Here is a 14108-nt window from a genome sequence, read left to right on the forward strand (position 1 = left end):
ACCATGATGCAGTGATTTGAGTATAGGGCTATAAACTCTGGAGATCAGTTGCCATAAGTCAGAAACAACTTAAAGGCATCCAAAAACAATTCAGAATCTATACCCATGTGTTCTGAAAATGCCTCCTCCTCGGAGTTTGTGGATGTCCCCCCTCCAACTCCATTAGCCAATCCACCTTTTAAGCCATTATCCACGGCTTTTTACAGCTATTTATACTTTGCAGTTGTCTGTTTTGGTTGTTCTGAATCCACAGGTTATAATAGCGCATTAATTGTTGATCCAGTTTTGCTCAATGTTCTGCTTTCCATTTTTCTCCTTTTGAAACTAATCTTCTAACTCTGAAACATTTTTTACATTCAGCGGATATACCTGGAGTAGAATTTTATGTCAGCTACAGTGCTACTTAAGCAGCCGAAGAGACTGTTTGTGTGCCCTTCAGGAACTAAGAAGTCAGTGCTTCATAAAATTAGGCCATAGAAACTATGGTAATGTTTTATATGTCACCTCATGAACATATTCACAACTACTCAGCATGAGTGGTAGCAGCTTCTTTGGCATTTTTAAAGGTAATCTGTTCTAGACTTAAGCAGAATAGTTATATAGATTCAGCACTTTGTGTTTATTAAGCACTATAGTATTGATATAAGGATACAAGGTGATGTTTCTTTGGGTAAAACAGAGTTATCATCAGTAGTGTCATGATGTTCCACCTGACAATCTCACCATGGGTAAGCTTGCAACTCTTTTTCCACAAAGATCATACAGCCGAAAAACTGATCATGTATCTGAAACTATTGTTTTTCAAGTGATCATTGGTGTATTCACGCAACCTACACATTCTCCCTTCAGTACATCTTCTTTCTATCACTCTGTTGTCCATTCATGCGAACTGAAGAGGTGATATTTCATACAGGTGCCTAAAAGGAGACGAAAGAGGCTAATTCCAAATTCAAAGCTTTCTGGGAGATTCCGAGCAATTGCTCTATGCAAGTGTACTGCCTCATAGGTATAAATGCAATGATAAAGAGCAGAAGTTCAAATAAGTAACTTGGGTTTGTTTGTTTTTTAAAATAGTATCTATACACAACCCCCTTGCAATATGTGTAGTATTTCCAAGTCACAGTTCGATAGATCATTCCATCTGTTTCCAATATTCAACCCCTGGTATTGTTTACATAGCTAAATTAGTACTGTCCAGGCACAGGAGGGAGTTATTTGCAATGCTGATGCTTTCAGAAATCTAGTAGTAGTAACAGTAATAATAATATATTCAGTTTTCTTTCATCTCCAGTCAGATTCTTTTGGAAAGTGTTTCTTGCCAGTTTGGCAGTTTGATTCACTTGGTAGTTTTCTGTTTGCTCTTTAAAATTGGAAAATTGGAAAGATTCAAACTGAGAAATACTGTTGCATAGACTCAATAATGAAACAGTTGATGAAATTTAAATTAGGTTTGCTTCAAGAGAAAACAGTAAGTAGATAAAACAAGTCAAATTTACCTCCTTTTCAGATTGGTGTTGTCATCTGTCTCAGACTACTTTGCAGCCATGTTTACTAATGACGTAAGAGAGGCAAGACAAGAAGAAATAAAAATGGAAGGCGTGGAGCCAAATGCGCTCTGGGCTTTGGTGCAATATGCATACACAGGTAATGAAAGTGGCTGGTAAAGTTATCTAGTTTCATATATTAAGTTACTTTTAAACTACATCATGATACGCTAGGTTGAGTAGTATTTCTTAGATGCAATGTGGAGGCCTTCCTCACCACTTTTTTTGCAAGGTTTAATCTCATCTTCACATATTAATATTTCTTGTCATATTAATATTATTATTGTTATTATTCTCTGCACAAAGGAAACTAAAAAGTGGCTTACATTTAAAGCATTTTCAAAGACGTTTTTCTTGGGAGGAGAACAATGACATCACAATGGCAACGAAGATCCACACAGTTAAAGTAATAGTATTTCCTGTAGTATCCTATGGATGCGAGAGCTGGATCATAAGGAAGGCTGAGTGAAGGTAGATAGACACTTTTGAACTGTGGTGCTAGGGGAAAATTCGGAAAGTGCCTTGAACCACAAGAAGATCAAACAGCTCATACTACGGGAAATTATGCCTAATTGCTCACTGGAGGGAAGGATATTAGGGGCAAAGATGAAGTACTTTGGCCACATAATGAGAAGACAGGAAAGCTTAGGGAATATAATGATGCTGGGGAAAATGGAAGGAAAAAGGAAGAGGGGCCAACCAAGAGCAAGATGGATGGATGGTATCCTTGAAGTGACTGGCTTGACTTTAAAGGAGCTGGGGGTGGCGAAGGCCCATGGAGCTCTGGAGTGGGCTGGTCCATGAAGTCACAAAGAGTCGGAAATGACTGAACAAATGAACAACAACAAATATCAATGATATTTAAAGATTCACCTGAACTAACTGCAGCTGGAGTGGGTAACAACAACAGCAACAACAACAACAACAACAACAAACCCTGGCTGAATGTGTGATAATGTTTCTGCACAATGAGATAAGAATGGGCTTCCCATTAGCCTCTTTGTTTACTTCATACTCTCCAGTGTTGTTGGATGAACTAATGAATATAAATAACTTTTACAGAAGCCAAGATATGATACTGTATTATCTGGCTTGTGTATAATTTCAAGTTATTAACCATGATTCCTTGCTTTGGACTTAACACGAAACTGTAGTTATGACTTGCCGGCTTGCTTAAAGGTTCTTAAAAGAAAAGTATGCAAATGCAGATGACAAGGTTCCTTGATAGTTTAACTTACATACTTACCTTTTTATCTTTGTAATTTTTTATTCCCACTAAGGGAGATGGGACGGCTTGTGTAGAAGTCATTACAAAAAATAAGAACGGTATTCTTTAAAAACAGACTCTGGCAAATTCAAAAGCCAAAACTTTTAATCTTATCTAAACACATCTTCTGTAAGTAGCTGCATTTTATGGACTATTAGGAAACAGTATTAAAATGAAACTTCATGTTATATGAATCTATACAGCATTTGGAATACTGGCCACATTTCAGATTACTCCATCTCAAAAAAGATGTTGTACAGTTGAAAAAGGTACAGAAAGTCATAAGCAAAATGGGCAAGGATTGTGCTCAAGGCAAGAAGAATATGAAGGAGGAACAGAGCGGAATTTAAGATGAATACAACTATTTTAGATCCAAATTATCTTACAGGTGGACGTGCAGGAATTACAAGGGATCTGACATCTTTTCTAGAGTAAGAACTTTTAAAAAGTTGATGACTAAAACTGCAGATCTTTGAGCAGTTCCTGCCTAGATGGTGCAAGTGTTACGTTAGTCTGCAAAAATAAGATTGTCCATGATTTCCATCCCTCACGTCACTTTAAGGAAAAACTCAAAGTGATGTCCCTTGGTGATCATGCCCCATTATCCAGGCCCCAATTGTAAGCAACTAACTGTAGAAAAGAAACATGTGTTTTAAAGTTACCTGTCAACTTCGGTGGGACCTCTCATGAGACTAAGGAACATGGAAAGTGGGCAGTTAAGGCAGCAGTGACACCTTTTCCAGCCCTTTCATCTCACTTGCATGACACAGATAATGCAGATTAGTTGATCGTTAGTCCAATTCATGCCTTCAGAATGCTTTCTCTCTTTCAACATTTCCTCTTCTGAGAATCCTGTCTCTGCTTCCTTCCCTGGAACCCCAATCGTATAGGAATTCCTTTCCTATAAATTGTATATTTTAGTAATGAGTGTAAAAGAGAGGAGGTTGGATCCAGACTAGGCTCGCTGCACATGATTCCCACTGAAATCCATAGCAGTTTAGTCATAGGTGTCTTTTCCTTTTGATTTCGGTGGTCTAAAAAGTAACTTTTCATGTCCAGAAAGAATGGGCTCATAATTGCCATGTGCATTGGGATAAAGAAAAAGCAGAAGAAAAGAGATGTATGTTATATTCATTCCAAACTTGTAGTCTTCCTAGAAAGACTTTTTTTGTTATATCCTTGGAAATGGGAGACCGGGGTGAATGGGTCCTTGATCTGATCTAATTGGAGTCTTCTTATTATAGTATTATTTTCTGAAAAGTCATCTTTTTTAACTACTTTAGGTCGCCTTGAATTAAAGGAAGATAATATTGAGTGCCTGCTGTCTACAGCTTGTATCCTCCAGCTCTCTCAGGTTGTAGAAGCTTGCTGTAAGTTCCTAATGAAACAACTTCATCCGTCAAATTGCCTTGGAATCCGCTCCTTTGCTGATGCGCAGGGTTGCACAGATCTGCACAAAGTGGCTCACAATTACACCATGGTAGGTTGTTTTAACATGTACTTCCAGTATGTTTATTCAGGTCCTTTTTTCGTATCAGGGGTTCCAGAAGAGAGGATACACATCTTTTTGTGTATAACAGATGCTAGTTTTTAGGAATTATGTACTTTGTGGCACATCTGGCTGGTAGTCAGCTGCATTAAGATCACTACTAACTGAAAGGTCATGAGTTTGAAGCCAGCCCAGGTCGGAGTGAGCTTCCGACCATTCTGTGTAGCTTGCTGTCGATCTTTGCAACCCGAAAGACAGTTGCATCAGTCAAGTAGGAAATTTAGGTACCACTTATGCGTGGAGGCTAATTTAACTAATTTATGACGGCATAAAAAATCTCCAGCAAGCAAACAAGCAAAGAATGAGAAAGTATTCCATCAGTGTCTCAAATGGACTGTGAAGCGACAGCTCCCCTGGTGGCCAGAATACCCTCATGAAAGCTGGAAAGTTAAATAGCCTCTGTGTGTCTGTCTATATATGTTGTGTGTCTATGGCATTGAATATTTGCCATATATATGTACATTGTAATCTGCCCTGAGTCCCTTGCGGGGTGAGAAGGGTGGGATATAAATACTGTAAATAAATAAATAAATAAAACTGGGGACCCACAGGTTGAGAACCACTGATCTGGAGAGACCATATTTCCCTATATGATCCTGCCTGAGCCGTAATATCTGTGGTAGAGGCCCTCTCTTGGTCCTAACATTGTCATAGTCAAATTCCATTAGGATACAAAAGAGAGCATTTTTAGTGGGTGGTCCCAAGTTCAGGAACATCTTTTCTTTGGGAGATTTGATTGGTCCCTTTCTTCTGTCTTTTCATCAGCAGGTAAAGAGTTTTTTTTTTTTAAATGTAGGGAGGTATATGATACATTATGCCAGTTTTCAGTGATTTTTTCATTAGAAAACTGGCAAAGTGAATACAAAACCTGCCACAGGTGTTGTTATTTAGTTTTGCTAGCCTCAGATTCCCCATCCTCAAACCAAAAAGGCAAAAATCAGCCAAACCAGAAGTCCAAAGGGTCCGGGACATAATGTTACTTCTAGTGCACCCAAATACCCCTCCGGAGTTACCCACCCCTAGTCTAGGCCTCATTGCTGGCCCGACAGTCCCCTTATCCCTCACTCTTTATGGTTAGGGCTGATGAGAGCTACACTTTAGCAACATTTGAGAGGCAATATATTATTGATTTCGGGCACACACAAACAATTAGAATATAAAAAAAACTAATCATTATACTACTGTGCTAAAAGTTTCATTTCAGTAGTTTTTCCAGGCAAAGCATCCATTCTGTTCTTCCCTCTGGTTCCCAGCCATATATCTCATCACTTTTGTATATTACTGATGCCTCATTTCCCCCTCTATTAACCACTTGAGAAATGTCTGCCAATAGCTCCTTAAAGATGTGGTCATCAAAATCACTTCCCCAAAGCTACTGATACTGAAATAAAACAGTGACACCATTCTAGTCTTTAATAGTTTGATATGAATAAAATTTAAATTAGATGGATTTCAAAATGCTATTTTTTGACTAATTGGTTGTGGTAAATGAAGTCTTCCCATGGCCTCTTTTTTATATTGCTTAGTTCCAACAGAGACATGAAATTGAATTTTAGTAATAATGAGTAATATGGAAGAATCTACTTTGGTTTTGAAACGGACGTTACCATGGAAACAGGAGAGAAACGTGTATTCCAATTGAATCTTCAATTAGAATAAATCCCCATCTAATTTCATTTGCTTAAAAGCTGCTTGAAAGGAAGAGAAATGTTAACATTAAAACGGTGGCCATTTGATGTTCATTCTTTAAAAATGCTGTAATATGACTTCAGGGTACCTATACAACAATTAAACTCTGCCACTTATTAAAAACTGAATTATGTGTTCAGCTGCAAATGGAGGCAAGTTCAGAAAAAGCTCAAATGTTGCACATTTGTGCATCCCTGCATTATGTTGCTTCTTTTGAAGGCTTTTAAAATAGGGATGTAATTAATACTAAACTGTATAGTCAATTCGACCTTGTGTTCACAGTTTTATATTCAGTCTTATTAAGCTAGTTTATTCTAGAGGACAAGACCTGGAAACTGTGTTGAACCATAGATAGGGCCACATTCACGTTCAGAACAGTACTTAGGGCTCTTATTCCAGTATTGGACAGGGCCAGAGACCAAACAATAGAACAGTCCAGTGTATTTATGCTTAAATATTTTATTTCCAGTACTGAAGCTAAGAAGAAGAATTCAAACATTTAGGAAGGAGAAAAATCATACAAAATTTGGGAAACAATCAAACGCTAGTGCTAGGAAGAAAGGGCATGACCCTGTTGGACATCCATCAGAATGGGATTTGGTCCCAAGGCCTGAAAGTTCATACTTTTGGTGTAGGAGTTTGAAATACCTGTGTTTAAAGTACCAATTGTCTTTAAAAGTATAGTAGGTCTCCATATTACGTGAAGAATCTCTTCTGGGATTCTTCAGGTCATACAGTTTTTTGTGCAGTCTGGAACCCTATCTTTCATAGATGAAATGTCTTGGGATTCTGGCCAAAGAATACCATAGAATAGCTCTGGAGGACATAGAAAATGTCCAAGGAGGTATTTTATGTAAGTTTCCAGTGTGATTTTATCTGGGGGTTTTTTGTGTCAGCTTGAGAAACTGCAAGTCGCCTCTGGTGTGAGAGAATTGGCCATCTGCAAGGACGTTGCCCAGGGGATGCCCAGATGTTTTACCATCCTGTGGGAGACTTCTCTCATGTACCCACATGAGAAGCTAGAGCTGACAGACAGGAGCTAACCTCGCTCCCCGCATTCAAACCACTGACCTTTTGGTCAGCAGTCCTGCTGGCACAAGGGTTGGTTTATCCTTTAATATTTTATTCCCAGTATTGAAGCCCCCCCCACTGGGAGCTCCATGATTTTATGGTAAACTACTGGCAGAACTTCCGATAAAGGTTGACCATAGAAACCTAGCGAGAACTTTTCTCGAAGATTTTTTTGAGGTCCTCCAAAGTGACCTTATCATGTTAAATGCTTTACAGGTATAAATGAATCTATTTTCAACAAGACCATGCAATAAGCGGAACGATTGTATCTGCTTTTCAGACGTAATAGTCTTTTTGATGAGTTCAACCTTTTGTGTGTGTGTGTCAGGAGTGACTTGAGAAACTGCACTGCCATATTTAATTTTAAATTCAAACAGCTCTATGTTCATGTTTCACTGGATCCGAGTACTCTGAGTTTAATAGCTGTGCTATAATTTGAAAGGATTCCCAAAAACAAACTGAGGAGTTTCTTTGCATGGTTTTGTTTCATATAGGACTTGAAGGACCACTAAGTACCGTCAGCTTACAAATAAATATAACTACAGTATTTATGATAAATACTATATGATAAGTTTTTCTTACAATGAGTGGTTTTAAGAAATAAGATTTACTTGTGATATTTTCAAAATGCAGGAACTAGCAAGAGCAGAACAAATTCCACAAAATGGGGCCTATGTGCTCGTGGAGTTCATAAATGTTTCGAAGTTTCGTTTTTCTTGAAATAAAATTCAGGGACACTTTTAGGGTTCTATGAGCAAAGAGTAAACATCCCAACCTTATCCATTTTTGTTCTGTTTCACAAATTTCTTATACTTTTATTATTCCTTTGCATTAGCAAAAGTAGAGCTGCTGTCATGTGTGATTAATGTGCATTACATTTTTTATTGTGAGGTACCTCCTACACAGAAGATATTTGGGGCAGAAAAATGATGTTCATAAGGGGAAACACTTGTATGTGAAACATCCCTGAAAAATGTGCTAGATTCATGTATTACAGTTTTCTGAATTCCTCTGCCTCTTATTCTTTTCTGTGTCTCTTTCTCTGGTAAAGCAAAGCATTAATTAGAAAGGAATTGGAATGAAAGATGACAAAATGTCTCTTTCCAAAATGTAGCTTTTGAATGCTGAATTTTCCTTAGCTCAAGAAATGGAAGCTTCATTTCATATATCAATCTACAGTTAAATGTTAATAGGTATCCAGATCTTTAGTCTATTCAAGGTAGATATTATGTTTTTCATGCACTTTTGTAATATGTGTTTTGAACCTTTAAGGAGCACTTCATGGAAGTAATCAGAAATCAAGAATTTTTGTTGTTACCTGCCACTGAAATTGCAAAACTTTTAGCAAGTGATGACATGAATATTCCTAATGAAGAGACGATCCTCAATTCGTTGATTACATGGGTACGACATGATTTGGAACAAAGAAAGAAAGATCTCAGTAAACTCTTGGCATATATCAGACTGCCACTGCTTGCACCACAGGTAAATGGCTGCAACCAATATGCTCATTTGTTTGCTTCCAATTGATAAAACAGCCCAACCAAATATATCTATATTTCTTGGTGTCTTGATTTCTGGCTGTTATTTTGGGTGCTGATTCAGAAAATTGCATTGTATAGACCGCATCAGCTCTAGTTTCTTAGATATGGTTGAATTAATAATAGAAATCTCATATCATAAATCTGTGCTTTTGGCATGAAATAAGTAGAGTTTCATGCAGTACACTTATCTTTAAATGTTTAATATGTTTCCTTCACGCTTAAAAGATATTAATTTAAACACAGAAATAAAATACCCTGATTTGCTATGGGCAAGCAGAGTGAATAATACAGACTCTCATCTGTATATGGCATATATCATCTCTCTCACAAACTGGAACTGATAGGGGAAAACTGGTACCATTTTTGTAATCAGCAGGTCAGATATAAGCAAAAATAGATCTAGTATTTGAGGCACTAAAATGTGTGTGGGCCAGTGAATCAGTAGATTAAGATAACATGGCTTTGCTCTCCTACTTAAATGGTTTGCGAATAAGGCAGTTGTTCTCAACCTGTAAATCCCAGATGTTTTGGCCTTCAACTTTCAGAAATCCTGACAGCTGGTAAGCTGGCTGGGATTTTTGGGAATTATAGGCCAAAACACCTGGGGACCCACAGGTTGAAAAACCACTGTTCTAAGGGATCACCTACATCAACCACTTAGGTCAGTGTGTAATTGGATTAAGCTTTGCTGCAGTTAGAATGGTGCATGTGGCTGATCTGGCTTAACCCGAGACGAGGCTGCCTTAATCTGGCCTTTCCCAGAGTTAACCTGACTTGAGGGAAAGCCTTGATCCTGGCCCAAGATTTTGGCAGTCCCACAACTTAGGGGCAGTCAAGACAGTCGGGCTGATTCCTAACCAGAACTACCACAACTTTCTTGACTGCCATTCCATGTTCTCCAGGTTCAAACAGCCTAGGAACCTTCCCTGTCATCGCTCCTCCTGTGTCACAATAGTCCCTAGTTGTGACACCCTACCTACTATCCTTTCAGGGCTCTGGCTAACATCAGGCAGAGCACTGTCATGCTTACGGTGATGGGAGGGGAGAAAGGGAGGGGGAAAGGGGGTATTTCCCTAATCCTGCCTTCATTAGTAGGTCAGGCAGAGCACCAAGGAGATGTCATATAGCAGCTGGGGACTACCACAGCAGGGGGCGCGGGGCGGGGGGACCCTGGGGGTAGCTGCCTAGCTTTGTTGAATTCCTTCCTGCTTTTGAGTTGGTTGGGGGAGTCCCAATCAGGACACCATGTGGGGCGGGATCTGTTATCTTGGATGCTAGATCTGGCTCACATTTGATGTTGGTATACAAGGACCCTGTGTTACACATTGAAATTGGTTTTTTACTGATCAGATTAATATTCTTTTTTTTCCTTTTCTTGGCATGATACATATGGATTCCACACCTCTGAAGAGCCTTGCATTGGAATATTCTAAAGTTATTCTGTTTTATTTATTTTCTTTAAATATTTATATCATGCCCTTTATCCGGGAATATTGAGGTAGCATATAATAAAATCAACTTTGGATAATAAGTAACAATAATGGTAATTTTAAAAGCCTCAAAATAGAATAGATTCCTAATTTAAAATAAGATGAAACATGGTATGTGTGTATACTGAATAGGCCCCAAGGGTTTAATGAAAGATTTGACTTGGTATCAGAAAGACAGCAGAGTTGATGCCTGTTGGGCCTCCAAGGGATTGATATTCCATAGGTGACATTTTGGTGGAACTACAGCTCTCATTTCTCCTTCACCAGCCAGATAAAGCTATTAGTTGTATTTCATTGCCATAGATAGCTCCAACCTTCAGGTGGCCTGTTTTTCAACTATATAATAAAATACATACATGATCCCAATTTTTAAAAGCTAATTCAGATAGGGTGAAAACACTGCTCTTGGTTGTAGATGATTCCTGACATCATCTCCTGCAACTTCGAAAGGGTCCAAGAAGATCTTGATGAAATATGTCCCCAGGGAGCATCTGCTTCTCTGATTGCTCTTTCTTTTCTCCCATCAGCTATGAAATGGCTATTGGGAAGGACCTGTTGAAATGACACATTCAATTATAGGGGACACAGTGCACAACCTTGTAGACTCTCTTCTGTATGCAATTCCAAAAGATGCAAATGGTTGTAAGGCATGTGTACACAGAGATTTCAGCTAGCAGAGAAAAGGACATCTTTATTTTGTTGGTGATTTCATCTTGGGCATGCTGTGATCCGCTTCTTATCTCTGTCATCTTGTCTAGCTAGGATCTGACTTTAACATAAGTATTTATTATCTGTATTGATTACAGGTTAGTTGATACACATATCTGAATTATAACTATTAATTCCAGGCAGAGGCTTTGACATTTTATCTCCAGGATGTTCCTGCTGATTTATTACTCTTTAACAATTCAGCACACCGTATCCATCTGTTCTAGTTTTTGGCAGATATGGAGAACAATGCACTTTTCAGAGATGATATTGAATGTCAAAAACTTATCATGGAAGCAATGAAGTACCATTTATTGCCAGAGAGAAGGCCAATGTTACAAAGTCCCCGTACAAAGCCTAGAAAATCAACTGTTGGTGTATTGTTTGCAGTTGGAGGCATGGATGCAACTAAAGGTATTGATTTAGCATGTTCATAGCAGGACTTTTTAATTTTTTGCTTCTAGGGAAATAGCTGAAAAACCAGTTTATGGTATGTTTCAGTTTAATCAGAGAAAAGTCTGGGTGTGGAGGATGCCTGCTGTCTAGCATCTCTGATATCAGTATTACACCTTATTCCATCCCCAATTCTGGAACAGCTTTCCAACTGTATTTTAAAATGTACATGAATTATATTAATAAGATTAATTATGAAAAAATGTACATACATTATGTTTGAAAAAGGAACCTGTTTCCCATGCCCCTCCCAAATTCTCCCCTCTCTTCTAAAGCAGCAGTTCCAAATAATGACATTGCATAGATATAACCATGTGGAAAACCTGGATCTCCCTTGTTTTGTTATCTGATGACCTCAGATGTCCTCTATCATTTTTAGTTTGAGAATTCTATTTCTGGCTTGTTTTGATTTTAGGACTCTGGCCAGTCTTTACAAATTATTAGTCGAGTTAATTTGGTAATCATTTTTGACCCATAAATATTTTTGTGACCTCAATTTTATCTAAGTTTATTAATTAATTAATTATTTACTTCATTTATATACCACTTTTCTCAGCCCTTGGGCGACTCAAAGCGGTTAACAATAGCAAAATTCAATGCTCAATATCATAAAAAGAGTTTAAAAACAGTTAAAAACAATGAAGTCCTCCAGTTGTTGTTTTTTCTCTTTCCATCTTACCTTAGGTTGTGATGAGAGTAGATCAATCTTATATAACTGAGGTCAACAAGTTTTTTTAAAAAAATTCTTTTATACATGAATGGAAAACATTGGAAACAGTCTGGTTATATTACAATTTAATATTAATTTACATTTGTGTACAAACATAGGCTATGAAATAAGAACATTTATGTTTTGGAATTAATATAGTTAAATGGTAAATAAGTTGTTTATAAAATATTGCATGTTCATTGTTATATACTTGGTGAAACTAATGAAGAACATTCAATAATTATTGGACATTCTTAACATTTGGTGAAAGCAGTCTTGTCATAGTTGCTAAATTCTTCATTTTGTGTTGAATATATATCTTGAATATAGTTTAAATAAGGAACACATTTTCATTCTCATTTAAATTAGTACTTTATATTTTATGAACAATTGATTATAGAAATGGAACGACTATGACTATGGACTTGATTTTGGATGTTTTTAAATCGTTTTTAATCGGTTGGTTTAAAATATTATATTATCGATGTTCAATTTTTTATGCTTTATGTCCAAATTTTATTTTATGTTTATGTTTTAATTTGGTTAAGTTAATTCATAGTTATATGTTATTGTGTCGCTATTATTTTTGGTTCTCACATGTATGTACGGTGTAATGAGCTGTCCTACCTTGCAGGACTGGTGTTAGCTCTTTAGAGGCCCAACAGCTAGACATCTATTTTGTGGACTCTGAATCAAGTAGGGGGGGAGCCAGCAGGCATCCCATCTTGTGAACACATTGCCAAAAGGGGCAGAGCCAGAGGGCAGCCTGGGGGGAATGTGTAGAGCCACCTGATTGGATGGAAGTCCTAGAGGAAAAGTGGGCGGAGCTTGGTCAAGGCAAGAAAAAAAAGGTACCTTGGGTTATTTTTAAAAATAATCTGACAGTTGGAGCTAGGAGTCAGTTAGTGGGAGTCAGTTAGCAGCTGTGGAGAGAGAGTTTGACAGTGGTTTTAAAACAGACCCTTGGTAATTGGGCTGTTTGGGAATAAGGAACTATTTAGTTGGAGGCTAAAAGTTTCTTATGTATTTTAAAGGTTGACTGAAACTTAAAGTTTTAAGTGTTGAACTATTTTCAGTAACCATTACGCTCTGTACAATCTGCAACCACTAAGTTTTCAATGCCTGTTCTCAGTAAACAAATAAACATCTTTCTTTGTTATTATTACGTCAATGCCTCTGTGTGCCTCTCTCACAATCTATTCCCATACAGAAGACTGTGGAAGAGTTTTATATTTGGTGGCAGCCCTACTTGAAGATTTGTGTTTTGCCCTGTGCCCTGTGTTTAATCTATCACATACGGCATTGCATTTTGCCTTTATAATGTTAGAAACCTCTTTAAGTTCCCTTAGGGGAAGATAAGCTTTATATAAATGTAGTAAATAAATAAAATAAATAATAGAAATGTCAATGAAATTTGAGGTGTACCCCATAAAAAGCAAAGCAGATTTTTAAAATGGTAAATTCAACAATACATAGATTTGATCTGAAGTTGGTTTTAAATTGTTTGTAATATCCCATTTGGATTTAGCTAAGTAGACCATTTAGGAAATGTTTGCATGAAATTTGCTTGTTTATGAAATTGCTGTTGAAAGAGATTCTGATTCAACTCAAGTATATGTGTGTTGAAATAAATTTATTGTACTATATCTCTTGTAGTATGCTTTTGAATAAAAATGTTTAAAAAACATTGATAGCCATATTGTCCGTCACTACAATGAAGAGCACAATCTATTTATTTGCATTAAACAGTAATCACAAGTATTGACTTTCTCTATTTTATATTATTACTTTAAATTATCATTAAGGAGCAACAAGCATTGAAAAGTATGATCTCCGCACCAATATGTGGACTCCTGTAGCAAATATGAATGGGCGACGACTACAGTTCGGAGTAGCAGTGTTAGATGATAAGTTGTATGTTGTTGGTGGTAGAGATGGATTGAAAACATTGAATACTGTGGAATGCTACAACCCCAAAACAAAAACTTGGAGTGTGATGCCTCCTATGTCCACTCACCGGCATGGACTTGGTAAGTATATTTTACTCATAACTTACTTTTTAAAGCAAGAACTATGCTGTGGTC

General features: G+C 37.3%; 1 protein-coding gene across 2 annotated transcripts in view; it reads left to right on the forward strand.

The window, feature by feature from the left end:
* KLHL5 (kelch like family member 5) overlaps positions 1-14108 on the forward strand; it is a 54626-nt gene that overhangs the window by 32656 nt on the left and 7862 nt on the right. For both annotated transcript variants that reach the window (XM_060777823.2, XM_060777822.2), the window contains exons 3-7: positions 1508-1644; positions 4095-4291; positions 8393-8605; positions 11090-11276; positions 13830-14054. In XM_060777823.2, the coding sequence (XP_060633806.1) occupies positions 1508-1644; positions 4095-4291; positions 8393-8605; positions 11090-11276; positions 13830-14054 (959 nt within the window). The remainder of the gene's footprint in view (positions 1-1507; positions 1645-4094; positions 4292-8392; positions 8606-11089; positions 11277-13829; positions 14055-14108) is intronic.

The sequence above is a fragment of the Anolis sagrei genome, chromosome 5 (assembly GCF_037176765.1).
Source record: "Anolis sagrei isolate rAnoSag1 chromosome 5, rAnoSag1.mat, whole genome shotgun sequence".
NCBI classification, from domain to species: Eukaryota; Metazoa; Chordata; class Lepidosauria; order Squamata; family Dactyloidae; genus Anolis; species Anolis sagrei.